At 42.5% G+C, this 17,202-nt stretch overlaps 1 protein-coding gene across 14 annotated transcripts in view; it reads left to right on the top strand.

The window, feature by feature from the left end:
- Znf536 (zinc finger protein 536) overlaps positions 1-14,921 on the top strand; it is a 432,561-nt gene extending 417,640 nt beyond the window's left edge. For all 14 annotated transcript variants that reach the window (XM_063253420.1, XM_063253411.1, XM_063253418.1 and 11 more), the window contains one exon: positions 12,049-14,921. In XM_063253420.1, coding sequence (XP_063109490.1) covers positions 12,049-12,293 — 245 coding nt within the window. In that variant the 3' untranslated portion in view covers positions 12,294-14,921. The remainder of the gene's footprint in view (positions 1-12,048) is intronic.
- Positions 14,922-17,202: the final 2,281 nt, after the last annotated feature.

The following is a 17,202-nucleotide window of genomic DNA, read 5'->3' as shown; positions in this document are numbered from 1 at the left end:
GGGGGATGATTTAAGATCCTGGATCAATAGTGGCTGTGGCTGTGTGTCGCCGTGTGGCTGACCACCACCCAGGCAGGTTGGGCTCCACAGGGCAGCAGCCTGCAGGGGTCTAGGGGAGGGCAAGGGGAGGGGCAGGGTGTCCCATGGAGCCGAGGACAGCGCCTGGCCGCCTAAGGCGGTTCTGGGCTGTGTGGGAGGTGGTGGAACTGAGCCCTGCCCCGGGACCCTACCTACTCCTATGCTCAAGAGTGCTTCTCTGCAGGTGCCTCCTGCAATCCAGCCTCCTCAAGGCTTTTGTGCTCCATGAGCTTGGCCCTACCGGTCAGGAGGCAGTGAAGTCATAGTTTGTCCAGCACTGGCTGCTGACCCAAAACAAGGCACTGCCTTGTCTGGCTCTGTGGCTCTGAGTGAAGATGCAACTTCTCAGAACCTCAGTGTCTTCATCCGGCAAATGGAGAGTTGTGATACCTGACTTCAGTATTGTCTAAGGCACACTTGAAATCCCATGTAGCACTCTGGTAGGCTGAGGCAGGAGGATTCCAAGTTAGAGATTTAGTGAGAACCTGACCTAAAATAAAAAATAAATAAAAGGGTTGAGGATGAAGCTTAGTGGAAAGGCTCTGATTCAGTCCCTCGCCTCCACCATGTCCAGTGGAAAAACTCAAAAAGTCAGAGAAATCAAACTAGATACCAAGTACTACTTCAAGGATACCTTTCCCTAGGTACTAGATGAAATATTTTGATACATGTGGCCATGTCCATTAAATATTCTTTTAACTCTACATGTCTCGCATTGTGTAAGCATTTTGTAGACCTAGCTCATGTAATTTGTGCAGTAAACAACTCCTAGTGAGCTATCATTATACCCATTTTACAGATGAGAAAACAAAACCCAGAAAAGCTAAATAGCCAAAATATTTGGCCCAAAACATATGGAATTCATGAGACACATGAGGTTTGTTTCTGAGTGTGTGCCATGGAGCTGCCATCCCCCATTTTAAGCATCCTGCTGAGTAATAAAAGCACTTTGTGGCCGAGTGGGACCGAGATCATTTCTCAGACCCTGTTCTGCAGTTGCCTTCTCTGTCCTTAGGCAATTGGTCCATAGGTACCAACGTGCTGCTTCCCATTCCTGAAGTTCAAATGTCGCCAAGAAAAGTTAAGTGCCACACGCATGGTTCTGAGAAGTAAGACATTAGTGGTGGCCACTTCACAATATGGGGTGTCGGTATCGCCCTGTTCAGCCGAATTCACTATTTAAGAAACTTTTAAAATAAAATTCATTTTAGCCTAGATTTAGATCTACAAAAGTTTCCTAGATAGTACAGAGAATTCCCATATGTTTCCCATCCAGTTTCCCCTATTATTAACAGCTTACATTAGTATATTTGTCACAATTAATGAACCCATATTGATACACTACTGATAAGTCAAGTCTATATTTTATCCCTATTCCCTTAGTTCTTTCTGTATCAAATCAGGAGCTCCTGCCATTAACCTGACCTTGATGACCTGGTCGAGGTGGTACTGACCACTCTGTTCCTCCACTCTGTGATGTTTTTTTTGTACTGGGAATCAAACTCACGACCTCGTGCTTGCCAGGCAGGCACTGTGCCACTGAGCTACATCCCCGGCCCTGTAAAGTTTCTCCCCTGTAAAGTTAGACTTTGCTGCCTTTCCGTGTTTCTCCTTTGGCGGGAGGGCCAGGCTGCAGCCCTCATGTAAGGAGTGGGGAATTGTGTTCCGCATCTCTGGGGAGGGAGAGGAGCTATGTAAATTATCTGGAATGCACAGGGCATTTCTTTATGCTTCCCCATGTATATATTAATTCAATCATTTATGTCGGTATGACTTGTAGATATTTATTTTATACTTCACTTTATAATTCAGCACTGCATTATGTACTTTCTTGCTCAAATTGTTGTAGCTGTGAGCTTTGGGGGTTGTTTAGCTGGCTTACTGTTACCTTGAGATATCCCTATGCCCCCTTCAATATTTGCTTTCTTTTCTTTTTTAGCAAGTCTTTGTTTTCTACCACAAAATATTATAAGATAGTTTTGTATATTTTCTTCCCTAGCCCCAGAATCAGTTGTTTCTCCAAGGAATAGACATGTGTGGCTCTTTTTCTTTTAAGAATATCATCTTTTCTAGGCTCTCTCAACTGATAACACAGGGAAATATATTCGTGAATACTAATCCTTCTATATCCACACATCTATATTCCACATGCTAAGCTAAACACGAATGGTGTCTTCAATCCATTACCACATAGATCAAAATTCACTTTGAAAATATGTACTTTTATGGAGTAGCCTTTTAAATTAAAACCCAAATCAGAGGAAATTTTAAAACCTCAAATTATTTGTACTAAGGATATTCCAAAGTGTTTTAGCATTTTTGATTAGATGGATGAATATCTTTAAAAAACTGAAAACATAAATTATGTACCTGATTGGAATCTTTCTTGCCTATTTGGAATTAGGGAAATTTATTAAAAAAAGATAATATATGCAGTTCAGAAAATGGCTTTCTGTAGGCTCAATGTGCGTTTCTGTGTCTTTATGGTCTTATCGCCTCTGCTGTTCTTGGGTCAGAAGGAAGGGTTGTAATGTGTCTGGCATTGGTATCTTCCTAGTTTGCAGCTTCAGGGACAAAGCCATGAACACTGAAGGGGAGCAGTGAGGGCTGTGGAACTTCAGATTGCAAAGGTGGAGGCCAGAGTATCCTCCGAAAGGCCTGATGGCCATAAACTTGCTGATGCCACCATGCCTATAGCTTCCTCCTAGGCAGTATGGCCCATCTCTCAAGGTCAAATTTCTAACCTACCAGGCTAGCCTCCTATAGGTGGAGCCCTTTTCTAACCTACCAGCATGCATTTTGCAAATGGCTCTGGTTTAAAGGACTTCAGTCCTTTAAAGACTTCAGTCCTTTAAACCAGTGGGCTTTGGTTTAGGCACCATGGGAGATCTGGTGTTGTTAGAGACCTCTTGATACCATTTGAAGGTGTCTCATCTTAAACCTTATGCACATGTATGAAGCTACCACTGAGGGCTTCTTTCTATCACCTGGACCTTCTAGAAGAAAGCATCATCAAGTGTGAATATAAGACACCTCTCTGGGGTAGCTTCGACTCACAGTTGGTTCTCTAGATCTGCTGACTGCCCATCTGTAGGTTCCACACCTGCAGATTCAATCAATGGTAGACCAAAAGTATTTAGGGAAAATTTCAGAAATTTTCAAAGATCAAAACTTGATCTTTCCATGCACTGAGTACCAAGTAGACTCCGTGTGAATACTGTGGAGTTGTGAATCCACCATGCAGTAGCCTCCAACTCCCCCAAACCCTCAATGTCTTGCAGCCCTGGTTGTGTGAGCATTTTACACCTTGATTCTCATTCCTGTATTGTTGTATTAAGTCTGCCATTGATAGGTCTGCTTTTGCATGTGCAGACATTGTTATGCTGTTATTCCCTAAACAACATAGCAGGGAAATTGTTTATATTGTACTGAGATTATATTAAATATTATAAATAATCTGGACACAATTTAAAGCATATGGGAGATATGAGTGGGTTAAATGCAAGAACTCTTGCTCTTTTATATAAGGCACTTGAGCAACCACAGAATTTTGTGTGAATGGGGCAAGGAGCCTTGAAACCAAACCTTTGAGGATGTTGAGAGATGACCAGATTCTTTGGCTCCATATTCCAAAGAAAATGTCCCTAGGGTTCAAGTCTGACTCCTGGAGACCACTATGATTCCTACGTCCATGAGGAAGGTGGATGAGAAGTGTGTGGAACATCACACAAGCACACACGCGAACAACACACAACCTTTCAGTGTGCTCATGGGCCACCTTCCAGAGCATCTTTGATTCCTCCCTGAAGCTTTCAGTTCTGGAGAGTCCTCGGGTAAAGTGGGTGAAGGGCAGAGACCGGAAGCAGTGGGGAGACAGGCATGTGTTTAGAAACAACCTAATCAGAAGCCAGCTGACTGCACAGCCCAGGCTTTGGACAATTATTTCCTCTTTCGGGGCCCAGGTTTTCTAGCTTGTGAAATGTTGTGGTCATGTTTTGGTCACGGCATCTTCCTGCTGGACAAATAGAGGCAACTCCTGCTAATGAGACTGGAGGAGGGAGGGAGCCTTGGCAAGATCTGCACGGCTCTGGGACAGCACTCCAAAGGCCGGTCACCTCCCTGATCCACACTCTCCTACCTGCCACCGCACACTTGAGAAGAAGTCACCCGCTTGGAGACTCTGGAAGCCCCAGAGCTGCAGCCCCATCTCTTCCACAAACCCCGCTGCCCTGTGCTGAGCTGTAATTAATGGATGGTTCCCTAATGGACAGGCATTTTTCTCTCCTCTTTAGGTACAGGGAAAGAATAGATATTTCCATCGTGCAAAGAAGAAAAATATCCCGTTTCTCCACTTTTGTTATAAACAATGTACGACTTGCTTTCTCCTTACCCCTCTTGACCCTCCACACTGTATACATATTTATATATTATTCATAGTGGATTAAAAATGAATGTGCTCTTTACCACGGCTCTACAGCACAGTGACAATACAAATTAATGTATGATGTACTTACTTTTCGCATGGCAGTGACGGGAAATGTTGATGGCCTCTGAGTGAGAGGTAAAGAGGGGAAGGCGGGGTCGTTAGTTAGAGAGGCCCCCATCGGGCACTTCAGGGCTTGGGACCCTAGCTGCAGGCAGGTGAGGACTGGGGGTGCCGTGGCGCTGTGTTGCAGCAGGGCTGGAAAGGGCTTGTCTCTCCCTTGCTCCCTGAGCCCAGGGCCTGTGAGCCTGGCATTTCCCATCTCTGCCAGTGCGCCTCTCCCTACCACACGGACCTGTTCCTAGGAGCCTGCTCCGGCTTGGCTTCCTGTCATTCTCCCTGCAGTGGCACTGAGCTTTCCCCTCTCCTCTTTCCCAAGTTCCTTTGCTTGAAAAACACTTGAAGGACATCTGTGATGTGCCAGAAACGTCATGTGGCATGGTGAGTAACAGCATTAATCAGAACAAACCAAAACAAAAAAATAAACAAACAAAAATTCAAGTAAAAGTCCAGCCCTTGCCTCCAAAAGTTGAATCTGCCTGATGGGGAAAGCAGCTGTGATTGTTTTATTTGTTCAGATACTGATGCTAGAAGCTGTACGGAGTTTGTTTTACTAAGTCTCGCAGCTATTAAGCATAATTATGGAAGGCATTCCCGAAGCAGAAGCAGCAGTTCTGTGAACCAAAGGATGAGGTTTTTGAGGATGAGATGAGGCACGAAGGATTCCAGACTGAGGGAACGAGGGAGGATTGTGCAAAGGTCCTGAGGCAGGAAGGAGAATGGAGCATTTGGAAAATAAAGAAAATTGTGATATGACCAGAGGCAGAAAAATGCAGGAGTTTTGCAGAAGAAGAATAAGAGAGGGCTTGCAATCTCTTCTGTTCTTCACAGTGGAGTGTGTGAAATTCCCTAATCACTGACACCATACAGTGGACTGTGCTATTTAAAGTGCTACTTCATTGTCTCACAGTGGACTCCAGCTCATGGAGGCCAAACCTCATCTCATGACGAGCAACTGTCAATGACTGATTCTTTTGGACTTCAAATGACTCCAGTTCCTAGGTCCTCCATTCAGAGGTCAATACCCCAAGGAAAGACAATTGTTTAAACTAATCATATCCCTCAAGGCTGGCCTGCACCCAACAGCAGCCTACGAAGTACTCGTTGAATCAGTACCTCTTGCATCTTGAAGGACAAGGAGTTGAACTCAGGACTTTCACACTGAACTACATCTCCCACCCACTGTAGCTTTTAAAACAAGGTGTTGCTAATTTGCCCAGGCTGAGCTCACACTTCCTGCCTCAGCCTTCCAAGCGGTGTGATCCTTTCCTTTCAGCGCCCCAGCAGCTTGGATACAGCTGTGTGCTATAGCATTGGATGAATCAATACTTTTGGTGAAGGACAAAACCAGACCTCTGCTAATCCAGCTTATGTTAACAGATAACCATAACAAGAAAGACAGCGACCATTAGAGTGACACGCCGCTGACACTTAGGTAGCACTTTTATCTTTGACAATCTGTCATGTTGCCTCATTTGACCCTCACAGCCCTCCTTGTAGATATGAGTTTTATTTTCTCATTTTCAAGATGTGGAAACTGAAGCCTGGAGTCATCAAGGTCAGGCAGTGGAAGCGGGAGTTTAAGGTGTTATGCAGCCCTGTGACCTCAAGGAGGAGGAAGTGATGGTTTGAACACAAGTTCCTCACTGGACCTCGCTCTGTCCACTGCCAAAGAGGGAGTGAACACCAGAATGGAAACTAAAGAAGATGCTAGACCAAGGAAGCCCTGCGTGCTTGTGTTTGGCCAAATGGCATCCCTGGGGTGCGCTGCTTCTCAGGGGGTCAGACTTGGCAGGGGCAATTGGCTTGATGTTTTCTCCCTGGGGAGCTGATCAAAGTGGCTTCTTAGTCTCTTAAATCCAACCACCATGGAAGCTATTGGACTCAACTCAGTATTTAAGCTTCTTCTTAGAAATCAATGAGTATTATTAACTCTTCATGGCCACTTATGGACCCAGGGGCTCTCCGCCATTGTCTCTAGCCCTCCATGATGGTGCCAGCAGTGTGCCTGGCCTTGTCTCATTATAATGGTGGATCAAAGATTGCAGGCTAAGTAAGGGCTGCCCTGACTTAGTGTCACCCTGCAAGCTGCATGGTTTCTCCTCTGGTGAGAGGATGACTTATTTCCATCTAGAAATCTGATTTCCTCCAAATCCACAGAAGGTTAGAAAGCCTCCAGGAGATATAAACAGGCCTCTCTGCTGCCTCTGGCTTTAGGCGAACTCTCCCGCTGCATAGCTATTGAAACCACACCGTGAAGTATTCAGGGCCACTGACTGAATGACTGTTCTGAAGCCCTGGCTTACCCTTCTTTGTGCAGAAGCCAACAGGCCTCAACACCACTGTGTTGGTACCAGTATCAGGGGCCTCACCTGGGCAGTTTGTGGTAAAGATGCTTGAAACTTTTTATCCAGATTTAGCAGGACTCTGAGATATGTCACATCTCCAAAATTGTCTTGCATAATAACATATTTCTGCGTGGGAATCAAGGTTCCCATTACCAAAGGATCAAGCTTTCGTATATATTTGATGTAGATGGAGCGTAGCATAACATTCTCTTCTGGACGTTTCACAGCTTCTACAATCACTGCTCTGCACAGGGAACCATCTTTCCTCAACAGCACCTGCTTCTCTGTCAGTCTCCATTAGTACAACCAACAGCTCAAAAGGACTGTACCTCTGTTATGAATAATATTCTATATATGCTAAAAGTATATAACAACTATCTGAAATATAACTCGTATTTTTTTAAGTATAGGAAGAGTATTATACACAACAAAAATGCATTGTAACTCTGTATAGTATAAGTGCTATATGTGTGTAGTTTTTGCTATGCAATCACATCGTAACCATAATCTTTGCAAGGCTCTTGGAGAATTAAAGTATATGAGTACCTTATATCCATTGAAAATATGTTTTCAAATCAAACCTTCCAGGTTTGCTGGGTCTTCACCTTTTCTTCTGTACAATGGGCTTGGCATTACCCTGCGATAAAATTGTCATTTAGTTCAAATGTGATGATAACTATATAGGAATGAATGAGAATCACTGTGGAAAGTAGTTCTCGGGAGTCTTTGGTTACCACCATTGTTATCTACAAAGCCTCTACTTACAATACATATCGCAAGATCAGGATTTATTATGATTCCAGGACTGCATAGATTTCCTTCTACAAATATATCCATGCCTAGCTTCAGATGCATTTACAAACAGATTTCCATCTCACTTGTTAAAAAGAAAACTGACTCAATAGATAGTTGACCACTGAAGTATCCATATCTTCCAGAATTATCATACATCGTCTTTGACTTTACCAAGCAGAGATTCAGAATCTAACCATAGGATACAATCATTATTAATATTTTAAAATTGATCAGGGAGGAAAATGTACTAAGTGCTTTTATACCAAGTTGGCCAATTCCAAAAGGCTCTCATTACAAATAGAGGGGACATCCATGTAGTGTGCCAAGAGCCAAGCTGCCCGGCTCAGTGGTAATACAGTTTGCAGTGATGACAGCTCCCAGAGACTGTAGAGAAAGGCTGAAAGAGCTACGATTCCGTAATGATAATAAAAGATACAATGAACAGCTCTGGTCGACAAGCAAAAACATCACTGAGAAATGCAAGAATCCATGTGATTCTGGTGCACTGCAGTTGATTCACCAATAGCACCTGGCTTATTTCATAGTTTGTCACTCTTTTTGGATCACAGTGGTACCAAGGAATTATTTTTAATCTCCAGTTATTATTTGGAGTTCTTAACTCAAAAGATTTTCCATATAATAGTGATATTTTCCAGCAATAAATTATTGTTATAAGATAAGTAGATCAATTACCTAGCCCCAGTTTTTTTCCGAGCCATGATATTTAGCACACTTGTCACCCCTCAGCTGTGACTCACTACAGAACGAGTGGCCTTTGATGGGGACATGAAAATATTCATTTCTGAATTACTTTGGACAAAATATTTAAAATGATTCTTAGGCTTCTTGGTGTCTCAGTGTTATCCCTGGATCTTTTTTTGGGATGGTCTTCAAGCATCTCTTAGGTATCCATCTAAACATTTGAGTTCTCCTTTATTTTTCTAAAAGTTTCCTTTCAGAATATCTTGAGTCCTTTCTCAATGACGGCTGTACGTTGCTTCATGTATACAGGGACCTTCATGAGTTCAGTGGTTGAGTCTTGGGGATGCAGTGTTCTCTCTGAGGTTCTTGGTTAGGAGTGTCTGCTATCTGCTAAAACTTATTGATATCTGCCCTAGTCAGTTTTCTACTTCTGTAACAAAACTTCTGAGTCTGAGTATTTTATAAAGAAGAAAGGCTTAACTCATAGTTCTGGAGCTCCAAGAGCATGGGTCTGGCTTCTGTTTGACTGCGGTGAGGGCCATAATGCCAGACAGCACCGTAGTGGGAGCACAATGAAGAAAAAGAGTTCATGTAGCAAGATAGGAAGCAAGAGAGATTCAAGATTCAGGCTTGGTTTTTGGTAACAACTTGCTCTAACAGAAACTGACCCGCATCCTACAAAAACTCGTTAATTCAGTCTAAAGAGAGTACCCGCAATGGCCTACCCATTTCCTGCCAGGATCTACCCTTCCCCCCACCTCCCTTGGTAATGATCATCAAACTCAGGGCCTTCACACTGAGCTACATCTCTAGTAATTTGTAAAAAATTTTTTAAATTTTGAAACCAAACCTTGCAAAGTCACTAGGGTACCCAAGCTGGGCTTGAATATACAGTTTTTCTGTCTCACACTTTCAGAGTGCTGGGATTACAGACGTGTGTCACAAGGCCCAAATAGATCCACATCTTAAAGATTCTACCACCTCTCAAAATTGCCACACTGGGGGTCAGGTTTCCAGTGTATGAACCTATGCGGGACACACTGAAATGAAATGCCAAGCACAGTAGCATCCTAATCCAGTCCTCAGTCTACACCCCAACTCCAAGTGATGAACCATTTTTGTTTCTTCTATAATCCTAAACTGACACTAGACATGTTGTTTTTAGTGCGCTTTTTCAACAATCCCAGAGCCTTCTGTGTTTTCCGGGGGGAAGTACATGATCCCTAAGGGTAAAACTGGATGGTGGAAAGGTAGAAGAGGTATCACACTCTTTCTCTTTCTTGGTACTCATGATGTTTTTAGGGTACCAAGGAAAGCCACAGGGAAGTGCACTTTTCTTATCTTTTTTCTTTTTCTTCACCCCAACCTCCAAGAGTTCGCACACTGGCTTCTACAAGTGGATCAAATTGAGCCTTTCAGAGTAGAAACAAGAGAAGCACATATTATCTAAAAGTCCACCATTCCTTTGGGCAAAGGTGAGGTGACGCAGTAAGATGTTATACACTGCAGGCTTTCTGTGCCTTGTGCTGGAGTGCCACTGTGGTATGGCAGTGGTGTGGCTCTCACCCTGGGAAGGCGTGGACTGTCAGGGATCAAGATGCACACGAGAGCCCACAAAGCAGGCACCCCATTGAGCAGAGCCTTGAAAGAGGAGTACAGTTTGGACTTGTAGAGAACGGAAGTGGACATCAAGAACAGGGTAGATCAAGCAAAGGCAAGAGGCCCCACAGAAAGAGGTCTCTGTGCATAGACCATCTGGCGTTGGGTGTGGTATGGGCAACTCGAAGGCTGACGAGATGCTTGGGCTGAACCAGGAAGGTGCTGGTGACCCTGAGAGGTGGGTGGCCATCAAGTATTTGATGCAAAGAAATCCGAGGCTGAGGCTTCTCCTTAAGCTACTCACTCTCGTGTCCTTGGGGAGGACAGACTGGAAGTGAAGAGCTGGAGGCGTGGGAGCCTTCTGGGGGATTCCGGGCTCACAGCCCAGGAAAGAGGCTGTACACACAGCACCCGGCCCTGAAGGGATACTGCAAAGAGCAAGCTTGGACAGGTAGAAATGAGTGGTCTTGGGCCTTGGTTGATTACAAGGAAGAAGAAGAAGAAAAAGAAAGAGAACTCATGAAACCTACTAAGAGAGAACCAAGGATGTAGCACTGAGTGAAATTTGGTGGGAAGGTGAGGTTCAGATCTCAACATTCGACAGCTTCTGGTTTTTTGGGAACAAGGCTGTTTTACTCGGATTTCTGCTGTGAGTGCTCTAGAAGAAGTGCTGACCTTGGTGTGTGGATGTTTTCTGGGATACCTGCTTTTGGGTCCACTTATTTACTTGTTTATGTTTCTGCACACTTGAAGCCCAGCCCTGGGCCTTGACCTCTCTGGTTCATGGGCCTGCAGAAATGGGACCTGCCCACTGCCAAGCACTGGAGAAAGGAAAGGCACCCTCATAACTTCCCAACCTAAAATCTTTATTGTATCTTTAAGAGAGCAGGATATATGCGTGTGTGTGTGTTTGGAGCAGAGAGATCAAGCTCAGAGGTGTAGGTAGATTTCTATGAAAATCCATCTTCCATTTTAAATTAGAAGCTTCTAGAAAAGTGTCACTGCAGGAAGCAGGATTCAAAATCTAACTTTGAAAAACTTGTGCTGGCCTTGATTCTCTGCTCAGCCTAGGCCCTGGCTTGGTCCTGGCTTCTGCTATGTCCACAGATCCCTCCAGCTCAGCCTTCCAGCTCTGCTTCAGGGCAGGGCTGGGTTTCTATTCCTCTCTCAGCTCACCTTCAAGCTCCCTTCCTTGCTTTGCTCACCCACTCGGAGTTCATGGAAGGCTAGGAAAGAGGTTTGCACTGAGCCCCAAGTCAGCATCTCAGGTGGAGGGGTTTACGGTTTCTTTGGAGAATTAGAATTTACCAAGTATAGTCTGTGGGCCAAGTCTTTTTTTTTTAATGGTTGGGAAAAAAGTTCCAAAGGAGAATATTCTATCACACCTGAAAATTATATGAGATTCAAATTTCAGTGTCCATAAGCAAAGTTTTAAATTTCACCAATAAAGGATTGGAGTAATTTGCTTCCCTTTTCATTCTGTATTTACATAATATATTTAGTTTCATTTTTGTCCTAACCTGTTTATTATTTAACCCTTTATTGAAACCCTTTATTGAACCCTTTATTGAAAAAGTCCTAGGCATTAGATGATCTTTCCTCTGTTCCTAGTAAGTCTGGATTAAAAATTCTGGGAGATAATGTCAAGTTCAATCCTAGCCTGAGCAACTCAGTGGTTTAGGATGACCCTGCCTCAAAATAAAAAATAGAAACAAAACAAAACAAACAAACACCCAGAACATTTTAAGATGTAGCTCAGTGTGAAGGCCTTAGGTTTAATTCCAGTACCACAAAAATAAATTTGAGTAGAATGGAAAGATCCTCGGAATCTGAGTTTGTGTGCTTCTGTGTTTTTTATTATTTGATTTTTGCAAAGCAATAATAATAGCATTGATGATGTTGGTGATACTGATCCTGACCCTTTGGGCGCTGGGCGGGCAGGGTATGAGCACAGAGATGACTAGCCACTTTTTCTTCCCTTAGGTCACAGGCCTTTCCAGTGCCGCTACTGCCCGTACAGTGCCTCTCAGAAGGGAAACCTGAAGACCCACGTCCTCTGTGTCCATCGCATGCCTTTCGACAACAGCCAGTATCCCGACCGCAGGTTCAAGCGCTCCAGGGTTGACTCCGAGGCGTCTGGAAATTTTGAGGAGCCCGCAGCTGTCAAGGCAGGGAGCTCGGTGGAGCCAACAGAGGAGGGTAGCAAGGGCCAGGAGGAGAGCAACTGAGCAGACCCACTGTACACTGCAATATTATTTTACACAGTTTTAAGATGATGCATCTGTTAAAAGAGTTCGCTAACTGCATTCCAAGGGGGAAAAATCATGTACAATCCCCCTCACTAGTGTATAGAACATTTAAAGAAATTTTAAAAGATATCTATATATATATTAAAAAGAAATCCCCCAGCCCTTGAACATGGCTGCTAAACTGTTACCCGGCAACAAGTACTTCCAAACAATGCAGGTGGGAGAAAAGTGATTTCAAAAATGCTCGGTGTCTTTAGAGCTCCACAAAGCTAGGGGCCCTTCCAACTGGAAAGTCGTCTTTGTCCAAAAATAATGCTCTTAACCGAAAAGCGATACCATCTAAATGATTTAGCATTGCCTTGAAGCCGGAGGGGCTGCGTTTTCGTTGTTGAAAACACCTCTATAATCTGATACCAGCTGCTGTCATTGGCCTAGCACCCTAATGAGATGTGCGGTGCCAGTCAGACTGGAGAGGTCACTGCAGAGAAAATCAATTCACGTGGGGTCCTTCTGCACTCCCGGAGAAACCTTAGAAGGACCGCAGCCAGCGCCAGGGCTGACCCACACTGCAGAGGACTGCGATTTTAAATGTGCATTAAAAAAAAAAAAAAAAAACCACACACACACACACACACACACACACACACACACACACAGCCAAATCAATGGTCAGGAAGTATCTGCAGACAAACGTCCATTGCAGATTTGATGAATAATTCCTTTTTTTAGATCAAATTGCAGTATTGAGAAACATGTTTTTCCCCCTTCCTTGCTTGTCTTTTTAATTCTTTTTTAAAAAATGTTTGGGTGAAGAAGATGAATATTAAAAATAAATCGTAAAGTACATTGCGTAAAATGCTAGTAAAGCCAGCCAGCCTTATCCTTAGAAAGCGCTGGTGAGAAACTGCAATCTATGTGAAAATAGAAAGTTGTTTTTCAATTATGATTTTTAAAACTTTACTTGAATGAAGGCTGCTCTGGTCCCTGTTATCAGATATTATTTTTTCTTGTGTTGGCTTTTGTATGTGTCGCAGACACAAAGCCCGATCTTCTTCTCCAGCAGCTCTTAGGAAATAGCTGGTATTAAAGTATGAATCTAAACATCCTGTTCTCTATCTTTAATGAAGAAAACTGTTTAAGTTAAAATGTCTGTTTTTGTAAAACAAATGTGTTCTATATTTTTGTAGACTTTAGATTTTTCTACTGATTGGATACTCCAAATTTATCAAGTTCTGCACCACACAAAGGGAGATTTTTGAGGGTCCGTAATGAAATTGTTAAGCGATTAAAAAAATGATTTGAGAAAACCAGGTCAAGGTTTATTCTTGAATCTGCTCGAACGATGCGAAGGTTCCGCCTTTTCACATACTTCCTTTGAGTGACGTGAAACTGGTGCTGTTGCTTGTGATGGTAGAGAAGTATTGAAGTATCAACTTCTTCTAAAACAAAATTGTTCAGACTTAAAAAAAAAATAAAGTAAAATGTCAATCTTTCCTTGCAGGCTGGGAGCACACAATAAAACCCCAGGGCCTTAAAAACTTCAGCTCTGCCTACAGCAGTTTACAGAAATACTAAACTGCAATCAATGTAAATAAAATTCTTAGCGCTATCCTGAGACCAGAAAGAATCTCAGGCTAATAAGGAATCCGGTTTGCATATGCTGTCAAAGGGTGTCATCTAACCGAGGTTTCAGTGCAAATGAGGTCTCTGTTCAACTCAGACCCATCTGGCATAGAGCAAGCTGCTTTCTTGTTTTCCTAGTCTAGTTCTCACTGCCTTACTTAAATCGAGTTGATAAACTTAATGCAACTGTTTCTATGATCCTAGAGAAAGGACTGAAAATGTTATTGGAAACTTTCTGACTGTAGTAAGCTTTAGGATTTTAACTGCACTACTGTGTTTGGTGACTCTGCCAGTCGCTTGCTTTCTGTGTGTTTGCCCTGCCTTTGGTATCTTAGCAAAGAAAAATAAAAAAAAAAATAAGTAAAAAAGAAGAAAAAAATCAAGAAAAAAATTTTAAAAAAGTGGAAAAAAATGAGAGCCACATTCCATTTCTAGCACTTTGGGAGCTCTTTCAGTATTCTTTGTGTCTTCTGGGCATCGTCAGATGCGACAGGCAATAATTCTGTTTGTGACACTGGGAACATCCCCTCTTTTTTGTGGCGTGTGTGTTGATTCCATTTTGTCCAGTGCTACCATCCTTATCCCCCCTCTGACACAGGCCTTCTTTCCAGAACATTTGTAACTTGTAATACAAACAAGTGACAGCCGCAGTGATGCTATGTCATCAGGTTCTCATATCTAAACATGTCAAGTTTTTTCCCTGTAACTTCTGTAGTCTGTGATGCTGGTCATAATACTGTCTACATTCCTACGCAAAGAAAAAAATCTATCTTGGAGGAAATCTGAGATCAATAGAGTAGAGGATTTTGTTGCTATGCTTGTAACAAGTAGAAAACTTTGTATTTAAAGTTTATTCTTGGTCATTATTTATTATTATAATACATCAGTTGACAGAACTTTATTCTGGTATAGAAAGTATTAAAAGTTGTTTTTTCAGCAATGACTGTTTTCTTTCTGCTGTTAGAATAAAATGTCTTTGAAGCAGCCCAGTTTCATTCAGTGTTTTATGCAGCAAAAGCTCCACCTCGGGGAAACAGCACCAGTAACACATCTTTTCCTATTCCCTTTTGTTTATGACGAAGGGTAAAACATATTTTTTCTAGTTCTGTCAGACTTGGCAAGACTTGGTTAAACCCCGCTTATACTATTCCTCATTGCCTCTGCCTTTTTCAAAGTGAATGAGAATCTGTGCAGTGTGTGCGTATGTGTGTGTGTGTGTGCATGTGTGTGTGTGTGCATGTGTGTGTGTGTGTGCGTGTGTGTGTGTGTGTGCATGTGTGTGTGTGTGCATGTGTGTGTGTGTGTGTGCATGTGTGTATGAACTACTCTGCTTTCAAGGTTTGCAGACATTAGTTTCAGTAAGGTAAAACCTTTGCAAATACTCATGCTCCCATATTAGCTTAATTAAATAAGGCACTTAGAGCATTAGTAGTTGTTATTCTGCTTTACTGATAGAAAAAGTTTTGTTTTGTTTTTAAATCATGTGCAGGGCAGTCTTTTGCTTTGGATGTCTCAGTGGGCAGTCAGAGTTTTTTCTCTAGAAGAAAAGGCATAGAGCAAAGAATAATAAAGTCTGCGGCATCAGAGACGCCCAACAAAGCAGCACTCTGACATTGACTTGAGAAGGTTAGAAATGGATGCTCAATACTAGGTGCATAAAAGTTCTTTTTGATTTTTTTTTTTTTGCGTTTTATTTTGGTCTCAAAGACAAGCTTTTGGACTGGGCATTTAGCTCAGTAGCATAAGCGCCTGTTTGGCAAATGCGAGGTTGTGAGTTCGATCCCCAATACCAAAAAAACAAACAAGTGAAACAGCAGTAACAAAAACAAGCTTGTGCGGCAAACACTGCGGCTCTGGGTTACAAAGGGTCCACTGCAATGTCGTGGCCAAGTGTATCCACCCACATTTTATAGGAGTTTGTAAGCGCTCCTTGTTTCTTTTGGGGTCCAGACAGTCAGCGGCCTGGAGTGAGATTGTCCCCAGTCCCAGCTGTGCAGATCTTGACTGTGGATGAGTTACAAGGTTACTGTAAATGTATCAGAATGGAATCTCTAGGGAAGATGGGTCATGTGTAGAAGGTTGAGTGAAAGGCCACAACTTTTCCCCAAACAACATACACAATAGATCTGAAACCCACAGAGGCCAGCAGAGATACCTTAGTGTTGAAAGGAGGACTGTAGGACTGATGGGGTGTCAGGTGGGCTGGAGAGAAAGACCCTCTATCATGGGGCTAGAGGCCCCTCAGCAACTGCACATCATCCTGATGAACAATGCACATAAGGTCTTGAGTTTGCAAAAGGTAACAGACACCTGGATTTTGTACTGTCTGCCAATGCTCCATGTTGGCTCAAAATTTTATTTAAAAAAAAAAACTATGCAATGAATGGATGGATGAAATGTGGTATATCTATACGAAAGAATATTATTCTGCTGTAAAAAGGAACAAAGTACCAGATGGAGCCACGGTGTGAATGAACCATGAAATAGTCAGTTGTAAAAACCTACAGGTCACGTGGTTCCCTTTATGTGTAATGCCACTGAGTTGGAAAACTGTGGCCAGGTTGAAGGGAGGGAAGAATGGAGGATGATAGTTAAAGAGGATGAAGTTTCCTTTAGAGGTGATAAAAATGTTCTAAAGTTAGACAGCAAAGTTGTCACCTACTTTGTGACTATTATAAGAACCACTGAACTGCACAGTTTAAAAAGCGTGAATTTTATGGTATATGAATTATATCTCAATAAAACTTATAAGAAATATAAATAAAGCTAGAGACAGGCAACATTTTAAAGATATGAATATATATATATATATATATATATATATTCATTGAAATAGATTTGAACTAATAGAGGTGATTGGTAAATTTAGCACAGTGTGAAAAACACAAACTTTTGACTTGACTTTGAACCCTCACTGTATTACTCATTGTCTCCATACTCTTGAACAAATCAACTCTTCTGAGTTTGTCAATCATATATGTAATATTATGAGAGCTAAATACAATTAAGTGGGGAAATTATATGTGCATTTTGTGTGGCACCCTACAAATGCCTGATGTGGCATAGTGAGCTGTGGATAAATTGGAGATTAATATTATGCCCACAAAAAGCTATGCATTCATAAAGCCCTTGTGTTTTGGGAAGGTTCCCTAATAAAACAGTGGCTGAGATTCTTCCATCCTCACCCCTTAGATGAAACAATCCTGTCTTTTAGGTTCCCATATCCTCATTTGAAAGATTGGGACATTAACATCTCTCTTGTCAT

Source organism: Cavia porcellus, unplaced genomic scaffold (genome assembly GCF_034190915.1).
Source record: "Cavia porcellus strain 051 isolate PalLab524CR breed Dunkin Hartley unplaced genomic scaffold, mCavPor4.1 scaffold_7, whole genome shotgun sequence".
In the NCBI taxonomy this organism is placed as follows: Eukaryota; Metazoa; Chordata; class Mammalia; order Rodentia; family Caviidae; genus Cavia; species Cavia porcellus.
Note: the sequence above shows the minus strand (reverse complement) of the source record. Positions and strands in the feature narration are given on the sequence as shown.